General features: G+C 50.1%; 1 protein-coding gene across 1 annotated transcript in view; it reads right to left on the bottom strand.

Moving 5' to 3' along the window:
* Nucleotides 1–27,425, bottom strand: part of PDE2A (phosphodiesterase 2A) — a 313,135-nt gene that overhangs the window by 206,740 nt on the left and 78,970 nt on the right. The window contains exon 2 of the mRNA XM_056858812.1: nucleotides 5,643–5,703. Within this exon, the coding sequence (XP_056714790.1) occupies nucleotides 5,643–5,703 (61 nt within the window). The remainder of the gene's footprint in view (nucleotides 1–5,642; nucleotides 5,704–27,425) is intronic.

Below are 27,425 nucleotides of genomic sequence, written 5' to 3'. Positions count from 1 at the left end.
AGTTTGGAGGTAGTCCAATTAATAAACTACGACAGCCCAGAGCCACCTGTTGTGACTAGCTGTGCCTTCCCCCCGCCTCTCACACACACAAACCCCAGGGGTTGGGCCAGTCACTCCTAGTTCTGCGAGGGGGAAAAGAGGACCCTCCCCCCACATCTCCTGTAGACCAAAGGAGGCATCCTGTAGGACAGAGGAGAGAATTTCACTAAGGCCATTTATGCATGGGAGTTTTACCTGAGGTTCGTTGCTCTCTGAACCCACACTTTCCTGTTGAGAATCTATGCACCAGCGGTCTCCAAGCTCAAGTCCCCACCCCTTGAAATGCTGCTTTGTAATTCCAAGGAACAACCGAGACAGACCCGGGGTGTGTGTGAAGTGCCATCAAGTCACTTCTGACTCATGGCAACCCTATGAATTAATATCCTCCACATGAGTGGCGGACTCTAACCTGGAGAACCGGGTTCGATTCCCCACTCCTCCACATGAAGCCAGCTGAGTGACCTTGGGCTAGTCACAGCTCTCGGCCCCACCTCCCTCACAGGGTGCCTGTTGTGGGGAAAAGAAGGCAATTGTAAGCTGGTTTGATTCTCCTTAAAAGGTAGAGAAAGTCGGCATATAAAAACCAACTCTTCTTCTTCTGCTTGCTCAGCCGCCCTTAGTCTCTTTCTCTGTTTGCAAATATTAAAATGTGGTGGTGGTGGGGGGGGGGAATTGCCGAACAAATGCATACCAGAAGCATCTGCCATCAAGAGAGGCAAACAGAGGCTTGCCTGTAAGTGGGATCTCATCGTTGGCCCCAGGTCCCTCCCAATTGGCACCCTCCTGTGAAAGAGACACCAACATGTGAAACTCACACCCGTCAGCAGCAGTGTCCTCCGAAGAGGAGGCCGGCGCCGCCGGGGCTCACCTCTGCCCTATGAAGTCCTCATGCCTTTGGCATGTCTTACACGCCTGTGCGCAGCCAGGCTGCCAGGTTCAGGTTTCTTCCCTGCCCGCTCTGTCCCGTCCGCTCAGGCCAATCGGCATTTGTCAACGCAACCTGTCAGTTTTCCAGGAGGCAGATGACTGACTTGTCATGGATTTCCATAAGCACACACACCCTTGCCAAACAAGAGACTGCTGCATGATGCAATTCGTTCTTTGCTTTCTGAATTGTGCACGTGTGAGGATCCAGTCAAAGGACTGACCATTTGAAAGAACAGTCAGGACAATAATGCTGGGGCTATGGTGCAACTGTATGTATGTGTGCATGAGTGCATGTGCCTGCCAATGACACCCCCCCCCCCCGGTGCAGTGCTGTAAGAACCTGCCCAACCACACAGAATAGAATAGAATAGAATAGAATAGAATAGAATAGAATAGAATAGAATAGAATAGAATAGAATAGAATCATAGAGTTGGAAGGGACCACCAGGGTCATCTAGTCCAACCTCCTGCACAATGCAGGAAATTCACACTACCCCACACACCCCCAGTGACCTCTACTCCATGCCCAGAAGATGGCCAAGGTGCCCTCTCTCACACACCAATGGCTCTCTCCTCCCCATTTCAGGCTGGGGTCAGCCACTGCGATGGATCCATGATCACCCAGAGAACCTCATAGCAGAGTGGGGATTCGAACTCGGGTCCCCCCAATCCTAGCCTAATGCCATCATTCTAGCCACTGGCACCTCTATGATGCAATCCCTATTCTTTATACTGGAACAGTAGAGTCCAACACCAGTTCACAGTTTTCTTCTGGAAGCTGGAACATCCCACTGGGAAATGTTGCAGCCACGTTCTCTGTGGATACGCCTCAAGCACACAAAGCAGTGTTTTGTCTCCAACCTGCAGAACTCAAAGAGGCTGCTAAATATTGCAGCTCAAGCCTCAGTGTTTATCGGAAGCATCCCAGAGATCTTTTATTTATTTCATTTATTTAAAATGTTTTCATGCTGCCTTTCCACCCAATCAGGGTCCGAACTTTTCGTGGCTTGAGACAGACAAGGGACATTTTACTTCAGCAAACTTTCCCAAACCTGCATTTTCATAAGAACACAAGAAGAGCCCTGCTGGATCAGATCAGTGAGGGTCCAACCAGTCCAACATCCCGTCTCACACAGGGGCCAACCAGCTCCTCTGGAGGTCCAGCGACAGGGCACCGAGGCTGAGGCCTTCCCCTGAGAAGAGACTCAGAAGAGCCCTGCTGGGTCAGGACCAGTGAGGGTCCAACTAGTCCAGCATCCTGCCTCACACAGAGGCCAACCAGTTCCTCTGGAGGTCCAGCAACTGGGCATTGAGGCCTTCCCCTAAGAATGTAAAAAGAGCCCTGCTGGATCAGACCAGAGAGGGTCCATCCAGTCCAGCATCCTGACTCACCCAGTGGCCAACCAGCTGCCTGCCACAGCATCACCCTACCAGTGTTCCCCAGCAACTGATACAAAGAAGTATCTGGAACTGGAAGGAGCATATATATCCATTATAACTAGTAGCCACTGATAGCCCCGTCCTCTGTAAATTTGTCCATTCCCCTTTTAAAGCCTTTGAAGTTGGTGGCCGTCACCACATCCGGTGGCAGCGAGTTCCACAGTTTAACAATGCGCTGTGTGAAGAAGTTACTTTCTCATGTCTGTCCTGAATCTACCACCCTTCCAGTGGCTATTCCAAGGTAAAGCAACGGGGGGCATTTTTAGAACTGGCAAGTGGGGGGAGTTGCTGAGTGCTTCCTGCACCCCCTGATTCTCCTCTGCAAACCCACCACCACCACCACCATAGGACCTGCTTCTGGTCTCAGAGTCGAGTTGGGGGAAAACAGCAATTTCAAAAGGAATCCTAAGGCAGGGGCCTCCAGGAAGGAAAGGGTTAATCGTCCCTTCCCCGTTTCTCCTCTTCTTTCCTGGCATTAACATTTCAAGGCTAATAACGCTGGTTCATATTGCACGTTCCACCCTCAGGCGCTCATATATTTCATTTAACTTGATTCATCGTTAGATGCTCCATTGTGTGTTTCTTATAATATTGCAAGCCGTTCCCTTCCCGTCAGGGCAGGAGAGCCGCTGAGCCCCACTGCATGGATGCTGTGGGGGGACTTCAAGGAGCAACCCCTGGATAAGAAGAGGTTAATCGATGGCCCCGGCCAAATGTCACACCCCTACCAGAGATTTCACACAACTGCCTCCTTGACGGGCAAAGGATACCTGCCTCAATAGAGAATTTTGCAAGGAAGTGCTCAAACTTTGCTTTCCCTCTTTGGAGTAAGGACACAGTAAAGGAGAGGAGGAACACAGAAACAGAAACATAGAGCTGGAAGGGACCTCAAGGGTCATCTAGTCCAACCCCCTGCACAATGCAGGAAATTCACAACTACCTCCCCCTGCACTCCCCCAGTGATTTCTGCTCTATGCCCAGAGGAAGGCAAGAAACCTCCAATATCCCTGGCCAGTCTGGCCTGGAGGAAAGTTGCTTCCTGATCCCTTAAAGTGGTGATTGGCACTACCCTGGGCATGTAAGTAAGGGCCACGAGAGTCAAACACTGACACAGCCCTTCCTGCCCTCCCTCTCATGATCTGCCTAAGGTCAGTCACAGAATGAGCCTTGCTGACAGATGGCCATCTAGCCTCTGCTTAAAAACCTCCAGGGAAGGAGCACTCACCACCTCCAGAGGAAGCCTGTTCCACCTATGAACTGCTCTGTCAGGAAGTTCTTCCTAATGTTTAGCCAGAAACTCTTTGGATTTAATTTCAACCCGTTGGTTGTGGTCCCACCTTCTGGGACAACAGAAAACAACTCGGCACCATCTCAGACCTGGAGCCAAACTGGGGTGTTTTTGCAAAATTCTCTTTGAGAGGAGGGAAGGTGAGCTCACGATCCGCTAACGTGAAAAGCCTGCAAATGCAGCTGTGCAGCATCCCAGCCTCAGAGAGTAAATATTTCAGGAGAGAAGAACGTGTTTAAAGGTGTAAGAAAACAGGCAGCACGAAGAAGTAACTGGGGTAAAGCAGACCAGTCACAGCTTAGAATAGTAAAACAGCAGATGTGACAGTTCTAACAGGAGAGATAAAACCTGAAGTTCACTTGCACAGTACTATGATAGTTTTCACAGGACTCTGCTCCAAGCCGGCGCAGTGCAGCGGCTGGAACATCACACTAGGATGTGGGAGACCCAAGTTCGAATCCCCACTCAGCCACGGAAGCTTTCTGGGTGACCCTGGGCCAGCCACAGACTCTCAGCCTAGCCTACCTCACAAAGCTGCTGTGAGGATAAAACGGAAGAGAGGAGAGCGATGGGGGCTGCTTTGGCTCCCCAGTGGGGAGGGAAAAAGAATAAAAATGAAGTAAAATAAAACAAATAAAATAAGTAGAACCCCCTTTTGCATTTTGCCTGCTGAAGAACTCTATGAATCTCACAAGCTTTCACGTTCCCACCCAAAACCATGTTGCTTCAGACAAATAATTTCCACTGGTTTTAGAACTCGGAACAACCAGCCACGTCCCTCGGGTTCTGCAAGGACGTCTCCCTAGAAACAACTGCACAGCATAACCTGCAAAGGCGCAGGAAGCGGAACGCGGATCTTGCCACGAGGTGCCCATTGGGCTGGGTTCAAAGGCACCAACGCCACCCCTGCAGAATGGTATTGGCACATTAGACATGCCATGTCAGAGAGATCTCAGAGGCTGGCAGCAGTTACCTGGGGTGGGTCGTGGAGTTAAAAAGGCCCCCCTCAAGCAGTGACAACTAGCACGGGCTCGCCCCTACCCCCTGCCCCTTCTGCCACACCTGGCAATGCAGGGGGAAATTACAGAGGTGCTGATGCCCATCTAACACTGCTGGCCAGATACGATCCAAACAGCTCCTGGGGCACTGCCAGCTTGGCTTCATCTCGGCCACCAACAGACCACCCGGAAACTTTCCCGGGGAGTTAAATGGTCAGTCCACTCCTGCTTCATGTCCCCCCCCCATACAGTCCATGGCTGGAGGCAGAAGGATGGGGGGGGGGTCTGCATTTCCCTTCCTTCTTTCCCCAGAGTGCAGCATCTCATTCTCAGCACTGAGCCAGTGCAGAATCGGAACCCAGTTTGTCCCATCCGGCAACTTTCAGAGGGTCGAGAAAGGCCCTCCTGGGTGCTCTGCCGAAGACGCCTGCATTGCAGTGAAGAGAGGATCCCCTATACCCGTGGGGAGGGCAGGCAGCTGCCTCCAGGAACCGTCCGGGCCAGGGGATTCAGAGGCAGCCCCCGCCCTGTGGGAAGGCGCCCACTTTCAAAAGGGACCACAAGCCTTTGCCAAGCGAAGCCGGTGACGGTGTTTGAAAAGCCAGAGAACAGGCACAGGCAGACAAGCAGCACAGGTTCCTTCTCCTCTTGCCCCACGAGGAGACCAGAGATGGGAAAGAAAGATGCCAGGGGAGGTCAGAAAAGGGCAGCCAGCCGCATGGGGCAGAGAGATGGGGAGGGAGAGAGGGGGGGGAAAGGGGGGAAAGAACCTGGAAAAGTTGCAGGAAAAGGGAAGCAAAGGGTGGCGTGGAGAAAATAAAGTCCCTTTGGAAGGCAGACCAAAGAGGGCGAAAGCACCATCCTGAGCATGCGACAGAGCAGATCATCCGCATCTGGGATCCCTCCCCCCCCCCAAAAAAGAAAAGCAAAGCAAAGAAAGAGTGTCCTACCTGTAGAGTGTCCGAGCAGGGGGGCGCCTCCTCCGCCTTCAGAAAGACCTGCTGTCCCCGTCTGAAAAATTGAACGGCCGCAATGAGTATGTGGTGCAGAATCAGGACCATGCTCGGCTCTCTGCCTCGCCGCCTCCTCCGTCGCCCGGCGCTGGAGCAAGGAGCCTCCGCCAGCCCTCCGCCAGCCCTTCTCCGCTGCGCCCTCCTCCCTCCCCTCCCTCTCCCGATGCTGCTGTCAGACACCAACCAGGCTTGTCAGCCGCACCTGCTAGCAATAGTGGCTGGAGGGTAGGGGTGGGGGGGACAGGCACCACTGCAGCCAGCAGAGGGGCAGCCCCAGGTCCGAAGCCCCCCCGGGATGCTGCCTCGTGGCGGAACCTGGGAGCTGCCCGAGAGATGTCGGCAGGAGCCAAATAGAAAGGGACAAATGTTTCAGAATAAAGGGATTAAATCATTTTACTGTTAGAACTGGTGGAGTTGGAGAAACTAGAGGGGAGAATTGAAGGAATCACTGTAACAATGTACAAGATCTGGGAATAATGGAAGGTTACTTTTTATTCTGATCCAAAATGTAAAATTATATATAACATGAAACTTTAGAATGAAATTAATGCTAGGATCAGTATATGTTAACGAAGGATAATAACACTTTATTAAGAGGTAGATGGAGGTGATGGGGAAGTCGCTTTATTTTTCTTTATGTTTAATGGTAATTAAGACAACATTCAATATAATTGTGATTGTGATATTATTTTTACACTGTTGTCAAAATTATGGAGAATTTATAGTTTTAAAAAACCAATAAAATTTATTTAAAAAAAAAGAGAGAGATGTCGGCAGGAGCTGCCTTCTGCAAAGAGCTTCTCGGGACGGGCATGGGGGTCATGGGCACGGGGGACCTTGGCACCCAGGGAGGAAGCCTTGCCCTGGGGGGAATCCCCCGGCCCCTCGAGAACAACACGCGCCAGCAATTGGGGTGGCTGCATCTCAAGAAGAGTCAGGAAAGAGCCACCTGAACCCGGAGCGCCTTCCTTATGAGGGAGGGAAGCATGGCAGATTTATAACACTAGGGACATGGAAAGAGGAAGACTCCTGCCTTCTCTGATACTACTAAGTATCGGCGACTAAGATCCCACGCGTGTTCACTGGGAAGTAACTGCCACAAAGCTCAGCCCAATTTACTCCAGAGTTGGTTGTCTTGCTAGACCAAGAACTGCACCAAGAACCCCGTGGCAGAGTAGGACGTTACAACATGCTGAACGGAGCTGACCCCCTCTGCGGGTGCCCAGGAGAGGGTCGAGGATGATGGGGATCTGGAGACCCAGCCCTGCCAGGAAAGGTTGAGGGACTTGGGATTGGGAATGGTCAGTCTGGAGGAAGTTGAGGGGGGACAGGATTTGCTCCCTCTAAGTATTTGAAGGGCTGCCACTTAGAGGAGGGCAGGGAGCTGTTCCTGTTGGCAGCAGAGGAGAGGACCCGTAATAATGGGTTTAAATTGTGGGTAGAAAGGATATTAGGAAAAATGTTTTTACAGTAAGAGTTGTTCGACAGAGGAATTGGCTGCCTAGGGAGGTGGTGAGCTCCCCCTCTTTGGCAGTCTTCAAAAAAAGGCTGGACAAGCACTTGTCAGGGATGCTCTAGGCCAGTGGTTCCCAACCTTTTTTTGACCAGGGACCACTAGGACTTTTTAGTTCGGTGCAGGGACCCCAAGGTTCAAAATAAAAATTCCGAGAATTTGAAAATAAACTTTAATCATAACTGTTAGTTAAACATTAAACTTAGAATAATATTTGAATATATATATATATATATATATTTATAATAGAAAACTTTTAATTGAAAATATTAATTTATTATGGGTTTATAACTTTCTTTCGTGGACCTTAATTTAGTTGTCCACGGACCCCTGGTTGGGAACCAGTGCTCTAGGCTGATCTTGTATTGAGCAGGGAGTTGGACTAGATGGCCTCTATGGCCCCTTCCAACTCTATGATTCTAAGACGCCCCCCCCCCCCAAGTCATTGCCAAAACTTGAGGATCACCCAATTCCTCTTTGGGTTTTTATGTGCCTTTATGCTGTTGGGTGTTATCTGCCAGATTTTAACAGTTGTTAATTTGAATGAATTTACATTTTTAGGAGTTTATCTTTTATTTTGTAGGCCGCCTGAAGCATCTGTCTGGAGAGGAGGCGTATAAATGTTTCAAATAAATAAATAAAGCATGCCCCTGGTTACCAGTGGCCTTTCAAGGCAGATGCCCATCAGGAATTTTCCCCATGGGTTAAAAGGTCGGTCCACTTCTGGTGGCAGACAGTCCCAGGTGCAGGCAGAAAACACCGGGATGGGTTGATGCTTCCACAAATCCCCCAAGAAGGGCAGGAATGGACTTATGGACTCGAGAGCCAGCATGATGTAGTGGTTAAGAGGGGTGGTTTGGAATGGTGGACCCCAATCTGGAGAACCGGGTTTGATTCCCCACTCCTCCACAGAGGGAGGGGCTATGGCTCAGTGGTAGAGCATCTGCTTGGCATGCAGAAAGTCCCAGGTTCAATCCCCGGCATCTCCAGTTAAAAGGACCAGGCAGTAGATGATGTGAAAAACCTCTGCCTGAGACCCTGGAGAGCCACTGCCAGTCAGAGTAGACAATACTGACATTGATGGACCAAGGGTCTGATTCAGTACAAGGCAGCTTCATGTGCTCATGTGCACATGAGCGGCAGACGCTAATCTGGTGAACTGGTTTGGTTTCCCCACTCCTCCACATGAAGCCAGCTGGGTGACCTTGGGCTAGTCACAGCTCTCTTAGAGCTCTCTCAGCCTCACCTGCCTCACAGGGTGACTGTTGTGGGGAGGGGAAGGGAAGGTGATTGTAAGCTGGTTTAATTCTTCCTTAAGTGGTTGAGAAAGTCAGCATACAAAAACCAACTCCAACTCCTCCTCCTTCTCTTCTTCTCCTTCTCCTTCTCCTCCCCCCCACCCAAAGATGCTGGATAGGATGGAAATTTGGACATCAGCTAGACTAATTTCACCAGGATTTCCACCCAGGTAGGAAAACGCAGAGGACTGAAGTCAATGTTCTGTACTGAACCTGCACGTCTATGTAAGCACATCTGAAGAGGAATTATCGGGTGCTTTGCCAAGAGAAGGCAGGCTAGAATTAGCAGCTAAATGGGAAACCTCTGAAATAAAAGCGGCTGATGGCCGGATACCGAAAAACTGACACACAGCCAAACTAGTCAAATTAACAAGCATAATTAAAGCTAGAGAAGGAGGCCTGAGATATAATTTTCTAGTTAAAAAAAAGCATCTCTCCATAGGATCTTGGAAAGTCGACTCGAGACAGCGTAATTGTCCATAAAACCTTTCGTTAGCTGCGTGAATGCTTTCTTGTGTGTATTTTGAGTTTCAATAGAGAGCTACAAAAACACATGACCAAAAACAAGACAGCCAGACTACAAAATACCAGTTTCCCAACAGGGTTACCAACTAACCAAAAAGGAGCCACGCCAGCCCGTTCCTGTGTCTCTACAAGCCGCTTCAGCTACAAAAATCAGCAGATGAAACTTTAAATTCCATGGACAGAAAACCCTATTACTTAGTAATGCCCACAGATTACACTGTTGGTAAAGGCACAGGAGGGTGAGAAAAAAGTTGGCAACCCTAATGGCCATTTCTCTCAAGTGGTATATTTACTTGTGTTTGTTACATTTTTATTCTTCCCTTCAACAGGCTCAAGACAGATTTCCAGCTAGGGTTGCCAGCTCTGGGTTGGGAAATACCTGGAGATTTTGGGGGTGGAACCTGGGGAGGGTTAGGGTTTGGGATGGGGAGGGACTTCAGCAGGATACAACGCCATAAAGCCCACCCTCTAAAGCAGCCATTTTCTCCAGGAGAACTGATCTCTATTGTCTAAAGATCAGTTGTAATAGCAGGAGATCTCCAGACAGCACTTGGAAGTTGGCAACCCTACTTCCAAGCTCCCACTCCCTATAATCTTCCCAACCACCAAGAGATCCGAGGTCACCCAAGTGAGCTTAATAGCTATGTAGGGAGTCGAACCTGGATCTCCCCAGATTCACATGACATTTACTACACCTCACAGTCTCTCAGGCCTCGCAATCGGCCCGCCCAAAGGAAAATGTCTGTTAGCAATCCAGGTTTAAAATCAGTTTGAGGCAATCACTGCTCCGATTTGGGATTTTGCACAATGCCTCTCAATCTCTTCATGGAAGGTCTTCTATGGAGTGCAAAGTTGTCAGGTTAATATTGGTGACCACCAGCCCACAGACCTTAGGTCAAAAGAACATAAGTAAAGCCCTGCTGGGTCAGACCCAGGCCCATCAAGTCCAGCAGTCTGTTCACCAGGTGCCTCTAGGAAGACCACAAGCAAGACGGCTGCAGCAGCACCATCCTGCCTGTGTTCCACAGCACCTCATAAAATAGGCATGCTCCTCTGATCCTGGAGAGAATAGGGATGCATCATGACTAGAATCCATTTTGAGTAGTAGCCCCCACAGATAGCCCTCTCCTCCATGAACATGTCCACGCCTCTCTTAAAGCCTTCCAAGTTGGCTGCCATCACCACATCCTGGGGCAGGGTGTTCCACAATTCAACTATGCATTGTGTGAAGAAAGACCTCCTTTTATCTGTTTTGAATCTCTCCCCCTCCAGCTTCAGCAGATGACCCAGCGTTCTGGCATTATGATAGAGGGAGAAAAGCTTCTCCCTGTCCATTCTCTCCAGGTCCATGTTGAGCTTGTTTGGGCAGACAACAGACCCCAACATCGAAGCGCCTTCCCACCCTTGTATACGTCTGGTGAACACACCCGACATCAGGCTCAACCCAATGATGGGCCCACCCTGGAGACCACCCAGCAGTTCAGTTTTCAGTGCAAACAGAATCAAAATGGAGCCCATGAGCCGCTGGAGCAAGCCGCCTTGATCCCTTTCCACAACGCTTCATCTCCTGCAGAACTACCAGCCATGCCAGATAATTCTAGCACTGATAAGGCCCTTCTATCCACCACCCTCATAAGCACGAAGAGAGCAACTCTGACCATGTGCAGAGGGCCTTTCCCTCATCATGGAGAGGCAACAGCGAACCCCTACACAAGAAAAGGGATACCCCTTCATGTGCTAGTCCCACACTTCCATATAGGGTTGCCACCTCCAGGTTGGGAAATACCTGGAGATTTTGGGGATGGAGCCTGAGGAGGCAGGGTTTGAGGAGGGGAGGACCTCGATGAGGGTGTAATACCATAGAGCCCACCTTCTAAAGTGACCATTTGCTCCAGGGGAACTGATCTCTGTTGCCTGGAGATCAGTTATAATAGTAGGCGATCTCCAGCCACCACCTGGAGTTTGGCAACCCTAATTCCATAATAATATTGCGGCGTATTTAATTAATACAAAAAGCTGCCTTCTGCTGAAGCCGACCACAGGTCTATCCGGGTCAGTATTGTCTACTCTGACCGGCAGCAGCTCAGAATGAGTCTCAGGTGAAAGTCCTCCACCTCACCTGCTCCCGGATCCTTGTGCTGGAGATGCTGGGGACCGAACTTGGGACCGTCCGTGTGCCAGGCAGATAATCTGACCCACAGCCCCTCCCTACTGCATACTTAAATGCTTTTAGACCTCAGCCAAAGATGATAAAAGCTGGCTTTAAGAGGTCGCATCATGTGTAAATGGTGGCGAGGCCTCTAAGCCTCAGGAGGAAAGGAAATGTAAATAAATGGTTTGCTTTAGAAGAGAAGTCGAGATTCTGCCGGCGGCAGCTGTGTTTTGCCACTTAGTGAGCAAGAAGAATCATCCTTACAGCAGCTCACCCTCTGGGAGACAACCGAGGGCAAGCCTGGTTCAAGCAACCGAGATTTCTGTTGCCCCAGAAGGCTACTAGTCAAACTGAATACTAGTTGGGATGCATACCTATTCTCTCCAGTATCAGACGAACATGCCTATTCTATGAAGTGCTGTGGAACGCAGGCAGGATAATGCTGCTGCAGTCGTCTTGTTGGTGGGCTTCCCAGAGGCAGCTGGTTGGCCACTGTGTGAACAGACTGGGGGACTTGATGGGCCTGGGTCTGATCCAGCAGGGCTTTTCTTATGTTCTTCTGTATGAGTCGCATAAATGTCAACACCACAATTCACATGCCTTGGACCGGGTACAGCCCATTCCTAACATGGGAGCACAAAAGAACATAAGAAAAGCCCTGCTGGATCAGGCCCAGGCCCCTCAAGTCCAGCAGTCTGTTCACCCAGTGGCCAACCAGGAGCCTCTAGGAAGCCCACAGACAAGACCACTGCAGCAGCACCATCTTGCCTGTGTTCCACGGCACCTAATATGATAGGCATGCTCCTCTGGTACTGAAGAGAATAGGGATGCATCATGACTAGTAGCCATTTTAACTAGTAGCCATGGATAGCCTTCTCCTCCATGAACATGTCCACTCCCCTTTTCAAGCCTTCCAAGTTGGCAGCCATCACCACGTCCTGGGGCAGGGAGTCCCACAATTTAACTATGTAGCTGAACAGCTGCGCAATTGAATGCTTCCACACTGGGCCCCCTTCGTCGCCTTCTCCCAAAGTTGAATTCATGGGGGGAGGGGTCCCTTTCCTTTTGCACCGTGCGGACTGAACAAAGAAGTAAAATGAAATAACTTTGAGCAGACAAAAACCAATTTAATAAATAGAAAAGAATAAAAACAACCCTAAAAGCACCGTTGCAGCCTGCATTACTTGTCTGCCCAGCAAAGAAACGTCTTGAAATCCGAAGAATCTTACCAACTTCATCTAATAACAGAGGAAGAGCTTTCATCTTATTGGTTAGCAGTCTAGTGTGGCAAATTCTCATCATTTTATCAGTCTTACCAAGCCGAGCTCTACATTTGGTTGAGCTCGCCTGATCCAGCTGGAAGCCCCTTGTACCCTCAACCAAGGAGAAAATGATCAAAACAAGTGTGAGATGAGCGCTTCCCAAAACTTGAGATGACCAGTGGGACCAACTTTTCTCTGAGTTAAAATTGGAGGCACTCCCCAGGCTTGTGGCTGTTTGAGTCCACTCCTACCACAACAATGAGATTTTCGGGGTATGAGGTTTTGACAGTCAAAGCTCACTTCATCAGATAATAGGGGTAAGGATATATGTTCTTGTAGGGGTGGACTTCCCCTGTTTAGGGTTGCCAAGTCCCTCTTTGCCACTGGCGGGAGGTTTTGGGGTAGAGCTTGAGGAGAGTATGAGGAGGGAGGGACTTCAATGCTCCAATTGCCAAAGCGGCCATTTTCTCCAGGTGAACTGATCTCTATGGGCTGGAGATCAGTTGTAATAGCAGGAGATCTCCTGACACCACCTGGATGTTGGAAACGATCCAAACAGCACTACAAAGTAATATCAACACAAGATAAATTTATAAAGGTGCAGGTAAGTGCAAGGAGTGAACATATGTACAAAGATTAAGGGAAACACAATCAGGATTTTTTTAAACAATTAGCATAAATAGTCCAGCAAGATATGCAATATGACAAAAGAAATTGTCCAATGGATCACATAAAAACAATATAGCTGTCCATGAAAGACTTTCCTGTATTTCTCGGTAGCTGGACACAAAATGTCAAAAAAGAGGACCACAGCGAGGAGGTGCCAGAGGAGGTGCCCGGACGTGTCGTCTAGATCATGCACACGTTTCGCACATGGCTTCATCAGCTACACATATCAGAAAAGTTTATAACAATCATATCAATTTCAAAGAGGGACCGAGAGGATTTCTGTATAGGTCTCCAAAGCATACAGCACTGGGCCTTCATTCTCTCCAGACCACCTGGATGTTGGCAACCCTACCCCTGTTCCATCTTAGATTGTTCTCATGTTGCACTCTCCTTAATTCCAGTTTCACCAGGATAATTTCTCAAATTCGGGGCATGCACAGATTGCCCACCCCTTCCGCTTGTTTGTGGCTGACCCTCACATCTATGTGACCAGAAGGCAGGCACGTGCATTGAGTTACAAAAGGAAACCCGTCGATTTGGCCAGATGATTGTATTGAGATTTCAATAGTGGGGTATTAGGCACCGGCAGAACACGATCCCCATTTATGCCTGGCTGTTTCCTCACAGTGACCCTGCCGACTACTTTGAGGCTTTGCTTTGATTATGCTTGCATACTTCCAACTGTCAGTGGTCGCCTTGCTCTCCTTGCGCATTTCCGCACATTTTCCCACACGTTTTCTGGACGTTGGCTAAACACAAATCCAGAAAACGCAAGCAAAATGTGGGGAAACACACGGGGAGTGCAAGGCACCCTCTGACGTTCGGAAAATGCAAGCATAATCAAAAGAAAGCCCTGAAGTAGTCGGTGGGGTGACTGCGAGGAAACAGCCATGCATAAATGGTCTATACGGCAACAGGTGCACACATAACCAGATCAAGATGGATTCCTGGCAGTTTGATCAATAACCACGTGCAGAGTGGAAAGATGGTGTGTGGGGGGGAATGCAACTGGACAGAAGGAAAGGATGGCTTCAGCAAACAGCACAGGCCCCGTTTGGAAATAAGACACGGCTTTCTAGTGAATCAGCAAGTGATTCAAACTCCAGGAAAGAAGGTGGAAGAGGAACAGTTAAGAACATAAAAAGGCCCTGCTGGCTCAGAGCAAGGTCCATCAAGTCCAGTAGTCTGTTCACACAGTGGCCGACCGGGTGCCTCTAGGAAGCCCTCAAACAAGATGACTGCAGCAGCATTATCCTGCCTGTGTTCCTCAGCACCTCATAGAATAGGCATGAACCTCTGATCCTGGAGAGAATGGGTATGCATCATGACTAGTATCCGTTTTGACTAGTAGCCATGAATACCCCTCTCCTCCATGAACATGTCCATTCCCCTCTTAAAGCCTTCCAAGTTGGCAGCCATCACCACATCCTGGGGCAGGGAGTTCCTGAATTTAACTATGTGTCGTGTGGAGAAATACTTCCTTTTATCAGTTTTGAATCTCTCACCCTCCAGCTTCAGCAGATGATCCCGCATTCTGGTATAATGAGAGAGGGAGAAAAGCTTCTCCCTGTCCACTCTCTCCATACCATGCATAATTTTATAGACCTCTATCATCTCTCCAGCAAGGCTGTCAAAGATAGGACATTTTGGAGGACTTTCATTCATAGGGTCACCATGAGTCGGAAGCGACTTGACGGCACTTAACACACACACATCATCTCTCCCCTTGACCATTTTCTTTCCAAGCTCATAAGTATGCCACCCAGTTTCTGTGCCCAGTAAATGTCTCTTGCCCATCAACATTTCCTTCTCTTGCTCTCTTTCTCTGGATGGCATCGCTGCTCACATTTTGGTGATGGTGGGGGGGAGGGATCTCTCCATTTCAGGCACAGAGTAACAAACACATCTGATACTGCAGCTGAACATTTTTTGAGGTTCCCCTCAAGCTCGAGGCACACCACTTGCTCTTTCAGAGGTTGCAGATCGATGCCCCAACCCTACAGTTGATGTGGGATCCCAATAATCTCTCTTCTAAAGGTCAATTGCCCAATTCTACACCACTTGAATGGGTCTGCATTACCGGCAGACAGCCAGAAATATCCAAAGAGGATGCATTCTGCCTCCCTCATCTCACACTAATATTACAAATTTAACTGTGTTTTCCACATGTTAAATGCCACCCACTTTCCTTCCCAGGAGAGGATTTTTAAAAAATATGCACCCCTTGTTTTCAACAAGAAAAGGCCACGGAGTTTATGCTTATGCTTTTGTCTCCCACTTCTCTTAGGTCTGGCCAAAGAGACCCCAAAAGTGAACACACACATGAACACATGAAGCTGCCTTATACTGAATCAGACCCTCGGTCCATCAAGGTCAGTACTGTCTACTCAGACTGGCAGCGGCTCTCCAGGGTCTCAGGCAGGGGTCTTTCCCATCATCTACTTGCCTGGTCCCTTTAACTGGAGATGCCGGGGATTGAACCTGGGACCTTCTGCATGCCAAGCAGATGCTCTACCACTGAGCCACAGCCCCTCCCCAAACCAGCTTACAATCATCCCTTCCCCTCCCCACAACAGATACCCTGTGAGGCAGGTGGGGCTGAGAGAGCTCTAAGAGAAACTTTCTTCAGAGTTTTGGCTGAGAAGCAAACCACACCCAGCCCAGCCCCACGGGAAGCAGCCAGGCCCCAGGTTTGCTTATGTGCTTTTCTTGAACAATTTTACAATATTAAATGTTGTTGTTTTAATTGTTCCAAAGGTTTTAATGTCTTTATGGTTGCCACCTTGGGGACCCTGATTGGGTGGAAAGGTGGCATAAAAATGTTTTAAATAAATAAAATGAAATAAATGCCCCATGTCGGCAATGAGAATCTAAGCACACGGAGCTGGGTCCAAGCAGGAAACGTCCAGTCTAGGGCCCGGCTCCCACTATGGCCAGCCAAAGGCTTCCAGAAAGCCCACAAGCAGCACATGGGAGGGGGCAGAACCCCCCCCCCAGCATGTTTCCATATATGGGCATGGCTGCACAATGAATTCTGCACTCTCTCCCACAACTACAAGTTCCACCCCCTGACCTGATCACCTAACTGGAGATGCCGGGGATTGAACCTGGGACCTTCTGCATGCCAAGCAGATGCTCTACCACTGAGCCAGGGCTCCTCGATTCTTTTGTGTCTTCCAAGACTTCACCAGGCATTACTCAAGCCTATTATCACATCACTAAGGGCTAGAAACCTGGCCTTTTTATCAAACAAAAGCTGAGATTCTTAGGATGCTGTGTCCATTACCAAATTCCACGCTTGCCCAGATCTGCTGAGGAAACAGGGAGTGCACAAAACTACTCTCAGAGGTTAAGAATTATACAGTCATGCACTCATAGGTTCACACTTTCTTTCCAAGACTGAAGGGTGTCCCTGGATGCTGACTGTAGGATTGAGCCTTGCTGAACTCCTACCCCCAAAAAGCAATATTTTGCCACTACTGTCAGGCCAATAGCCCTCCCGAGATGCCCAGCCTGGGTGCCGAAAAGGCTCTCTGGCCATTTGCATGCCTATCTGGGTGCCCAGGAGTCTCGGGGCCAGAATGAAAACAGTTTCCTCCTCTGGCTTCTCTGTGGTTAGTGTCATTTGAATGGTACGAAAGGGCAACAGGATAGAACAAGAAGAGCTGGTTTTTATATGCCGACTACCTCTGCCACTTAAGGAAGAATCAAATCAGCTTACAATCACCTTCCCTTCCCCTCCCCACAACAGACACCCTGTGAGGTAGGTGGGACTGAGAGAGCTCTAAGAGAGCTGTGGCTAGCCCAAGCTCATCCAACTAGCTTCAGGTGGAGGAGCAGGGAAACAAATCCAGTTCACCAGATTAGCCTCCACTGCTCGTGCGGAGGAGTGGGGAATCACACCCGGTTCTCCAGATCAGACTCCACCGCTCCAAACCAGTGGTTGGACACTGTGTGACCCAGGATGCTGGACTGGATGGACCAGCCTTGGCCTGATCCAGCTCCAGCAGGGCTCTTTTTAGGTTCTAATGAAGGCCTCAGCCCTCTATGTCCTGTCGCTGGACCTCCAAAGGAACTGGTTGGCCCCTGTGTAAGACAGGATCCTGGACTAGAGGGACCCTCACTGGTCTGATCCAGCAGGGCTCTTCTTATGACTGGCCAAAAGTCACCTAGCAAGCTTTATGCACACCTCTGCAAAGCTGACTGTGACCACTCTGTGCATGCCCAGAAGCCCCAGATCAAGGACCACACAGAGAATGGCTTTTGCCTAGAAGAGAAAGCAGCAACTGGAGGGCCGGGGGCTAAATCCCCTTCTCTTCGCGAACAGCACCAGAGAAGCAGCCTCCCCCCGTGTGGGGGAAACCGAGGCAGCGATGGTGAGTCTTGCTTGGCCATCTGTTCCAGAAGGAGCTGGGACATCTCACCATTCCCCTTTTCCTTACACCAAGGCAGCCCTTTCATAGAACCTGTTCATAGAATCATAGACTCATAGAGTTGGAAGGGGCCATAGAGGCCATCTAGTCCAACCCCCTGCTTCATGCGGGATCAGCCTAGAGCAGGGGTTCCCAAACTGTGCTCCATGGAGCACTTGGTGCTCCACAAAACATCTCCTAGTGCTCCATGAAGAGATTGGAAAGAAAAATATACTGTCATTTGGTTTAATATATTAGTGCTAGGTGAAAAGTAGTGCTCCGTGACAAATTTCTCTCTTGAAAAGTGCTCCATGACTCAAAAGGTTTGGGAAACTGTGGCCTAGAGTATCTCTGACAAGTGTTTGCCCAGCCTCTGCTTAAAGACTGCCAGTGAGGGGGAGCTCACCACCTCCCTAGGCAGCCCATTCCACTGCCAACAACTCCTACTGTAAAAAACATTGTCCTAATATCCAGCCTGTACCTTTCCGCCTGCAATTTATACCCATTATTGCGAGTCCTACCCTCTGCCACCAACAGGAACAGCTCCCTGCCCTCCTCTAAGGGACAGCCCTTCAAATACTTCAAGAGGGCAATCCTGCCCCCCCCCTTGACCTCCTCTTCTCCAGACTGGACATTCCCAACTCCCTTGGCCTTTCCTTGGAGGGCTTGGTCTCCAGGCCCCTGATCATCCTTGTTGCTCTCCTCTGCACCCGCTCCATTCTGTCTACATCCTTTTTGAAGTGATGTCAGGCTCTGGACTGTGCCACTTGTGAATGCCGTTTCAGACAGGATGCAGGATGAAAGAGAGCTTAAAACTCAACGTGCATTCTAGCCAGCGTGGACTTGGCATTTTGGCAGAAAAGGCAAAACCCGGCACTTTATCCTGGTTATTAATTGTTTTCCTGGCAAAACTAGGAAGCTGAACATACCCTGGGAAGGTTACGCTTTCCCCCTCTAAACTGTCCCAGGACGCCCCCTTGTGGCAGAACGCGCCTCTTCTTTATATGGTCTCTGCTCTTTTTTGGGGTTACATTTTAATTTAACATAATTGCATCTCGTCCCAAACTTCCTTTGACCCCGCTGTTTGCAACAGTTGTAATGACGGGCGATCTCCAGCTACCATCTGGAAGTTGGCAGCCCTATCTTCAGCCAGACCCAACGTGTCCCTGCCTGCTCTTGGCTGGGAACACCCTGGTCTCTTGCTTGCTTTCATCTTGAAGGGGGCTTCCAGGGTCCCTCTAATTCATGCCACTCTTCTTCTGGGGCTCTCATTTCTCCACGTCGCCTCTCATGATCCACTCTTGCCTTCCCTTTCATCTGCACAAGTGGTAATTTCGCCAGAAGCGTCTCTCTCTCTCTCTTTCTCCCCCCAAGCTGCCTTCCGGGTCCCCCCAGTTGCCAGCGGGGAGGAGAGGGGAAGAGAAGAGGTCAAACATTACAGCGACTCCAATTAGCTCTGAGTGGCACTTACTAGTCATTTGGTTGTCGAAAAAGGACAGGGTGGGGTGGGAATGAATACTCAAACACTGTTTTCCCTTCATCACTTTTTTAACTTGAATGAGCTGCAAGATGAGATCTGTACGAAGAAAACACACGGTTTCCCTCCTCCGTGGCCCACAATGGATGGGTACCCGTGTTCAGCTGACATAGGATGGCCAGGTTCTTCTTCGCCATCAGTTAGAGTTGCCAACCTCCAGGTACTAGCTGGAGATCTCCTGCTATTACAACTGATCTCCAGCCAATAGAGATCAGTTCGGCTGGAGAAAATGGCCGCTTTGGCAATTGGACTCTATGGCATTGAAGTCCCTCCCCTCCCCAAACCCCGCCTTCCTCAGGCTCCGCCAAACCTGTGTAGGGTGGGGTTTAGGCAGGGGAGGGACTTCAGTGCCATAGAGTCCAATGGCCAAAGTGGCCATTTTCTCCAGGGGAACTGATCTCTATTGGCTGGCAATCAGTTGTAATAGCAGGAGATCTCCAGCTAGTACCTGAAGGTTGGCAACCCTAAACAGACAGAGGGGCACAGAATCGGCCTTCAAGTGGTCCAACAATAGATGGCTACACAACACAACTGAGGCCTGTCTTTGCATACAGAGGTGGGGTGGGGGCCCATCAATGCAAGCAACCCACTCTGGCTTTGTGGGGGCCCCTCTGGGTCCCCAAGACTGGCTCCTGGTCTGCCCACCACCACCATCTCAACTGGCACCTGGCAGGGCTATGCTTTTCTGTTTGGCAAGTCCATAAAAACATCACTGGCTAAACAACGGCTCACCTCTGCTGTTGGGTGTTCCAAATAAATGAAGAAGGAGGGTTGGTTTTTCTATGCCGACTAGCCCAAGGTCACCCAGCTGGCTTCATGTGGAGAAGTGGGGAAACCAACCCAGTCCAGCAGATTAGAGTCCGCCACTCATGTGGAAGAGTGGGGAATCGAACCCGGTTCTCCAGATCAGAGTCCACCGCTCCAAATCCAATGTCTCCAGAAGGGAGCAATGCTCTCCAGTGGCCACTCTGTGCCATTCTGTTTTTATTATTAACACCCTCATGGCCCACAGATGTGCGCTCAAATTTGCAAGCCAAGTGCTCATGTGCTGAAGAACTTTTAAGGCAGTTAACAGTTTTCTGTTGCCCAAGTAGGTCGGACCAGAACCAACGGGTTGAAATTAAATCAAAAGAGTTTCCGTCTAGACATTAGGAAGAATTTTCTAACAGTTGGAGCGGTTCCTCAGTGGAACAGGCTTCCTCAGGAGGTGGTGAGCTCTTCTTCTCTGGAGGTTTTTAAGAGGAGGTTAGATGGCCATCTGTCAGCAATGCTGATTCTACGACCTTAGGCAGATGATGAGAGGGAGGGCATCTTGGCCATCTTCTGGTCACTGGGGGTGTGGAGGAGGGAGGTAGTTGTGAGTTTCCTGCATTGTTCAGGGGGTGGGACTAGATGACCCTGGTGGTACCTTTCAACTCTATGATTCTATGATTCTAAGGAGCTGGGCATGTTTAGCCTGAAGAGGAGAAGTACTTCAAGTACTTGAAGGGCTGTCACATAGAGGATGGTGCCGAGTTGTTTTCTGTTGCTCTAGAAGGTCGGACCAAAACCAACGGGTTGAAATTAAATCAAAAATGTTTCCATCTAGAGACATTAGGAAGAATTTTCTAACAGTTAGAGCAGTTCCTCAGTGGAACAGGCTTCCTCGGGAGGTGGTGAGCTCTCCTTCCCTGGAGGTTTTTAAGTAGAGGCTAGATGGCCATCTGTCAGCAATGCTAATTCTGTGACCTTAGGCAGATGATGAGAGGGAGGGCATCTTGGCCATCTTCTGGGCATGGAGTAGGGGTCACTGGGGCTGTTTGGGGGAGGTAGTTGTGAATTTCCTGCATTGTGCAGGGGGTTGGACTAGATGACCCTGGTGGTCCCTTCCAACTCTATGATTCTATGGAGGTTCCCTTTAGTTACCATGGCTAGTAGCCACTGCTAGACCTCTCCTCCGAGAATCTGTCTCATTCCTCAGAGTTTCAGCCCGCTAGACTGCAGCAAAGGCCAGAGGCCAAAGTTCCGAAAAACTGTTAAATAGCTCAAGGACCAAATGCAACTAAGAGCAGCAAACTGGGTCATGTCTGGGTCTTGGCCCGCTTTAGAGGGCTCCAAGTTGGACTCTTCCCGTTCCCAGCGTTGGCACGTTTCTGCTTGTTTACATAATACTGTTTTGACCAGAGGCGGCCTGAGGCCATTTGGAGCTTGAAGCAGAAAATCTGAATGGAGTCTGGTGCTAAAAACATTATTTAAAAATACTAACAGTAATACAGTTGCTGTCTCTTAGTGGTGTCTCAGAATTGGCACCTGGAGATGGACCCACCCTAACCCGTTGGCACAGCCGGTTCTACCTTCGGCTGCCTACTGGGGTCAGGTAAGATGCTCTCCAAACAAGGTGGCAAAAATCTTCTTATAGTGTTTTGAATCAATAGTTGGGATCCATGCATCTTCTCAGCCTTGGGATCCCTTGCAAATGGGCAAGAGGTGGTTATCCCAAGGCCCAGGGCGTGGGGGTGGAGCCTGCACCATGAAGCAATTTTTTTCTTTTAAAAAATCTTAGCTCTCTCCTTCTAGCTGATCTTTCCCATGTACTCTGCAAGTAATTTATTACGCCTTTCTTGGCATCTGCGGAACAGGAGAGGACGATGCTAAGAAGGCAAGAGTGTGCAGGGAAAGAATGAGGATTTACAGTTGGATGGGGAGAGATGTCTAGGGACAGGCCCCATAGAAAGTAGCCTATCTCCTTCCATCCAGCTCCTCCTTGGGTTGCCGACTCTGGGATGGGGAATCCTGGCAACTTGAGGGTGGATTGGAGAGACCTCAGCAGGGAAAAATGCCATAGACCCCACCCACTGAAACGGACATTTCCTCCAGGGGAACTGACCAGCGTGGTGTAGTGGTTAAGAGGGGTGGTTTGGAGTGGTGGACTCTGATCTGGAGAACCGGGTTTGATTCCCCACATCCTCCACATGAGCAGCGGAGGCTACTCTGGTGAACTGGATTTGTTTCCCCACTCCTCAACATGAAGCCTGCTGGGTGACCTTAGGCTAGTCACAGCTCTCTCAGAACCACCTACCTCACAGGGTGTCTCTTGTGGGGAGGGGAAGGGAAGGCGATTGTAAGCCGGTGTGGTGGAGAAAGTCGGCATATAAAAACCAACTCTTCTTCTTCTTGGGTAGAGGTTGGTTATAATTCTGGGAAATCTCCACACCCCACCTGGAAGCTGACAACCCTATGCCCCCACCCTGATATTTTTAACTCCTTCCTATGGGGAACCCAAGAAGGGACAGAAGCCCTTTGAACTGCAGGCCAAACCCAGAGACCCCAGATCCTAGTTGGACACTCATAGAATCATAGAGCTGGAAGGGGCCATAGAGGCCATCTACTCCAACAACCCCCTGCTCCATGAGGATCAGCCTAGAGCATCCCTGACAAGTGTTTGTCCAGCCTCTGCTTAAAGACTGCCGGGGCGGGAGGGAGCGCAACATCTCCCGAGGTAGCTGATTCCACTGTTGAACAACCCTTACTGTAAAAATGTTTTTCCTAATATCCAGCTGGTTCCTTTCCACCCACAATTTAAACCCATTATTGCGAGTAAACCCATTAAACTCCATCCACTACACCACCTATTGATCCAGAACAGCTGGACCACCTCCAATCACCCCTCTCACCGACGCAGGCCCGTTCCCTCACGGCTCGCTGGCAGGCCTTTTCCCTCCCTCAGAAGTCCTTGCCTCCATGGGTGCCTGGAGTGATGCTCCCCCAGATACTTGGCAGGCAGCCTGTCCCTTGGGGAACGGCCCTCCATCTAATTTTGGATCTCCTGTCAATTCTCGCCGCTGCCGCGTCTATATTAAGCCTTCCATTCCTCGCTGCGTCCTCTCCACGCCACCCCCCTCAACCGTTAGGGTCGACGAATCTTCATTTTGTGGGGCTTTGCGGCAGAGCCCGAGAGCCTCTGGTGTCAGTTTGATCTCCAGGGTCCCAAGAGTCCAAGCAAGAGACTTCAGGTTGCCAAAACCACCAGCCCAACAGCTCCTGGGCTGCTGAACAAAGCGCTGAAGATAACTCGCTTCTCGTGAAGGGGACTTTTGGCTCACTTCAGCAGGTACAAAACGCAACCGAGAGCCTCAAAGGTTGAGCTACAAACTATATACTGAGAGCTAGCGTGTTGTAGTGGTTAAGACCTACCCACCCCCCCCTGAGCAGCCTCATATAGCACCCAATACTTCATCCTCTCGCCTAGGGTTGCCAATCTCCAGGTACTAGCTGGAGATCTCCTGCTATTGCAGCCGATCTCCAGCCCATAGAGATCAGTTCCCCTGGAGAAAATGGCAGCTTTGGCAATTGGACTCTATGGCATTGAAGTCCCTCCCCTCCCCAAACCCTGCCCTCCCCAAGCTCCGCCCCAAAAAACCTCCCACGGGTGGCGATGAGGGACCTAGCAACTAGGGTTGCCAACCTCCAGGTAATGCAGAATAGGCTGGTAATAATGGACCAACAACACAGTAGTGTAACAAAGTGTATAAGGTGCACCTTATACACTTTGTTACACTACTGTGTTGTTGGTCCATTATTACCAGCCTATTCTGCATTTCCTTCCTTACCTTTGGTAATAGTGCAGTGGTGTTCATTTTGGTTGCTCAACCTCCAGGTAATAGCAGAAGATCTCCTGCTATTACAACTGATCTCCAGCCGATAGAGATCAGTTCACCTGGAGAAAATGGCTGCTTTGGCAATTAGACTCTATGGCATTGAAGTCCCTCCCCTCCCCAAACCCCACCCTCCTCAGGCTCTGCCCCAAAAACCTCCCGCCGATAGCAAAGAGGGACCTGGCAACCCTACTGGCAACCCTAAGCTTGCATAGGATTGCTCATTCCAGGTTTGGAAATTCCTGGAGATTTAGGGGCAGAGCCCAGGGAGGGCAAGGTTTAGCGTGGGGAGGGGTCTCAGAGGGGTATAGTGCTATATAGTCCATCCTCCAAATGAGCCATTAAGAGCGGCGGACTTTAATCTGGAGAACTGGGTTTGATTCCCCACTCTTCCACATGAAGCCAGCTGGGTGACCTTGGGCTAGTCACAGTTCTCTCCAAACTCTTTCAGCCCCACCGACATCACAAGGTGTCTTGTGGGGAGAGGAAGGGAAGGCAATTGTAAGCCACTTTGAGACTCCTTAAAGGTAGAGAAAATTGGGGTATAAAATCCAACTCTTCTTCATTTTCTTAAGGGGAACTGAGGTCTGTGATCTGCAGATCAGTGGTAATTTTGGGAGACCGCCTGGCCCCACCTGGAGCTTGGCAACCCTATCAGCCAGGCGTGCATAAGCAGGAGGGGAGCAAAATTCTCTTCCCCCCCCCCCCGCATGCTCTCTGGCCCCTTCATTTCTCGGCCCCCTTGGCGTGGAAGACAAGACCTGATTCAATTGTTAGAGCCAACGCATCATTCGATAATGAAGGAACATGTGTCGGACATCGTTCCCTTGGCTCGAGAAGTCTCTGCCTCTTGCCAGCATTACACAGTGCACCGAGACCAAAGGATTTGCCTCTCCGCCCAGCTGGCTCGGCTCTCGAGAGGCACGGGGGTCTCTTTCGACCCACGGAAGCTTCACATCCACTGGCAAAGGGATCCTTTGTGAGCCTGGCAGGCCCGATGGGACCGGTTGTGTACGACGCTCACAGGGCAGGGAGGGAAAACAACACCCGGCTGGACCAGCTGGCATCCACGGTCCCCATCAGACAGCAGCATCAGGGAAGCACAGGTTGGCAGCCTTCCCATTTCCAGCACCGTCTTTCTCTCTGTGTCACTGCTGTCTCTCTCTCTCTCTCTCTCTCTCTCTCTCTTGCAGCAAAAGCCATGAGAAACTCTGGTCTTAAACTCTGAGCCCGCTTAATATTTCTGTCTGGATAAATGTAATGCAATGATGTTCATTGCACTGTCTTTTATAATGTTCCCCTGTAACTTGATTGTTTTCAGCTACCAGGGAAATAACTCTAATGTGGACATGCAAAACAGATTAATGCAGAGATTGATGACCGTCCCCCCCACCCGGTTCAGCGAGCGATGCCACCTCTGCCATGTGGCGCTGCCCAGAAAGGGCTCTCACGACTTGGCCACACGCAGCGGCCCAAAGGTTGCCTTGGATGGCTTGGCAGCCAGTCGGAGGGACCCAGTGGTGCTGGCAGACTTCCAGGGGCCGCTCAGTTCAGACCTGGCCAGAGGCAACGGGCATCTGCCCCCTGCTCAGGTCTGAGCCAAGCAACCCTGGCAAGGTTGCCAGCTTCGTCCGGCTTGCTCAACTCACTCCCTACCCCGGTGGCCCTCCGTAGCAGCAGATCACCAGGGGCTTTCTTGGTAAGCGAAAGGGCCAGTACGCCCCTGCTCACCTGCCCTCTTAACATCATCATTCTCTCTCGTTGGTCCTCATTTCCTCGGAACGCCTACATGGGTCCCTCTCTCTGTCTCTGTTTCCCTCTCTCATGCAATCCCTCCTCAAAACGATACAATATTTGTCTCAAGATGCTAGCCCTCATGGCCAACAGAAAATAAGCCACATATGGGAAACTGCACCTGTTTCCTTTCTTTGCTATTTATGCATGGGAGGTTTTGCCTTGGATTTGCCACTCTCTACATGCACATTTTCCCCATCCGAATTCTCAAAACTCAACAATAAGCCCCCATGTAGAGTTTTGAGAATTCGAATAGAGAAAATGTGCATTTATAAAACGGGAAATCCAAGGCAAAACCTTCCATGCTTTCCCACTTATACATGGGAGGTTTTGCTTTGGATTTGCTGCTCTCTAGATGCAAATTTTCCCCATCTGAATTCTCAAAACTCAACAATAAGCCCCCATGTAGAGTTTTAAGAATTCGGATGGGGAAAATGTGCATCTAGAGAGTGGCAAATCCAAGGCAAAACCTCCCATGCATAAATGGCCAGTTTTAGGATTGCCAGGTTCCTCTTTGTCACTGGCAGGAGGTTTTTGGGGTGGAGCCTGAGGAGGGCAGGGTTTGGGGAGGGACTTCAATGCCATAGAGTCCAATTGCCAAAGTGGCCATTTTCTCCAGGTGAACTGATCTCTATCGGCTGGAGATCAGTTATAATAGCAGGAGATCTCCAGCTAGTACCTGGAGGTTGGCAACCCTAGCCAGTTTCCTCCCCCTGCCCTGCCTATATTTCACCGGAAAGCTCCTTGGGGCCCATAACCTGCTTCTGCAGATGCCTGAACAGGACAGGCAGCACAGACATGAAGATCCTGGTTCAAGCTACCAGGAGTCTTGTCAGGAAGTCCGGGCACAGCTGAGATTTCGATTCTGGCCAGGCAAAAAGAAGGACTTCTGGAAGAGTAACCCATTTGCAGAATTTACTAACCCAGGACATAGTGATTGTCGCTAGCTATGAACGTGAGAGCCCAGTTCCCTCTGTTCCCAAAAGGTTGGGCAAGTCCCACATCTGCCTCCAAGTCTCTGCTCAGTGATGCAACCCCTTTCCCTTACTCCTGGGATGGGGGTAACAACCGGTCCGTAGGTAGTAACTGATGCAACCAACAAATCTGAAATCGATGGATTCGAGTCCAGTAGCAACTCTGAAAGAGTATCTCCTGCTGATAACATTATTGTTGGGTTTTTATCAACCCTTTTAGGCTAATTACAATGTCTTGTTTTATTTTTGTTCGCCTCCTCGGGAAAGGTGTTTGGAGAGGCAGGAGAGAAATGTCCTAAATGAATAAATGATGCTCTGTAAAGAACGACGGTGCCACGTAAACAAATATTAATCCTTCTTCATTTGTGCAAATTGGGAGGTTTGGGCACGGGGCAACAGTTAGAGGTTAGATGCCGACGGCTCTCTGGCTGATAGGCTGACAGGCAAGCAAAAGGGCTCAAGGCGGGACGAGGATTTCGGAGGGGGGCCTGTCCAGACCGACAAGTGGCCAAGAGCAAGTTGCAAGCAGGCCCTTGCAAGGACCCTTTCCCTCCCTCCTGCCCTCCCTCCCTGTCAAACCCCTTCCAGCCCATCTGGATGCAGAAGGTCCCGTGGCCGCCTCAGCTGCTGTGATTACGCCGCCCCATAATAGCGGTGCTGCCACCATTTCCCCCTCTGGTAATGACAGCCCCCTGGCAGGTAAAATATAGCATTCCAACTGCCGAAATAAGCACTTTTCAGCATCAGCCCAGAGGGAAGAGCGGGGACGAGTGGGGCGGGGGTTTCAGCAGATGGCGTGCTGCGCAGAACTGAAACGCCAGCCTGGAGCCCGGCCCCACGGCTGCAGCCCTGGGTTAGGGTGGCCAGCTCCGGGTAGGAAAATACCTGGAGATTGTGGGGGTGGAATTATAATGCAGAATTATAATGAAGGATCCACACATATGGGGATA

The sequence above is a fragment of the Euleptes europaea genome, chromosome 12, assembly GCF_029931775.1.
Source record: "Euleptes europaea isolate rEulEur1 chromosome 12, rEulEur1.hap1, whole genome shotgun sequence".
Taxonomy (NCBI): Eukaryota; Metazoa; Chordata; class Lepidosauria; order Squamata; family Sphaerodactylidae; genus Euleptes; species Euleptes europaea.
This window is presented reverse-complemented; position numbering and strand designations above follow the sequence as displayed.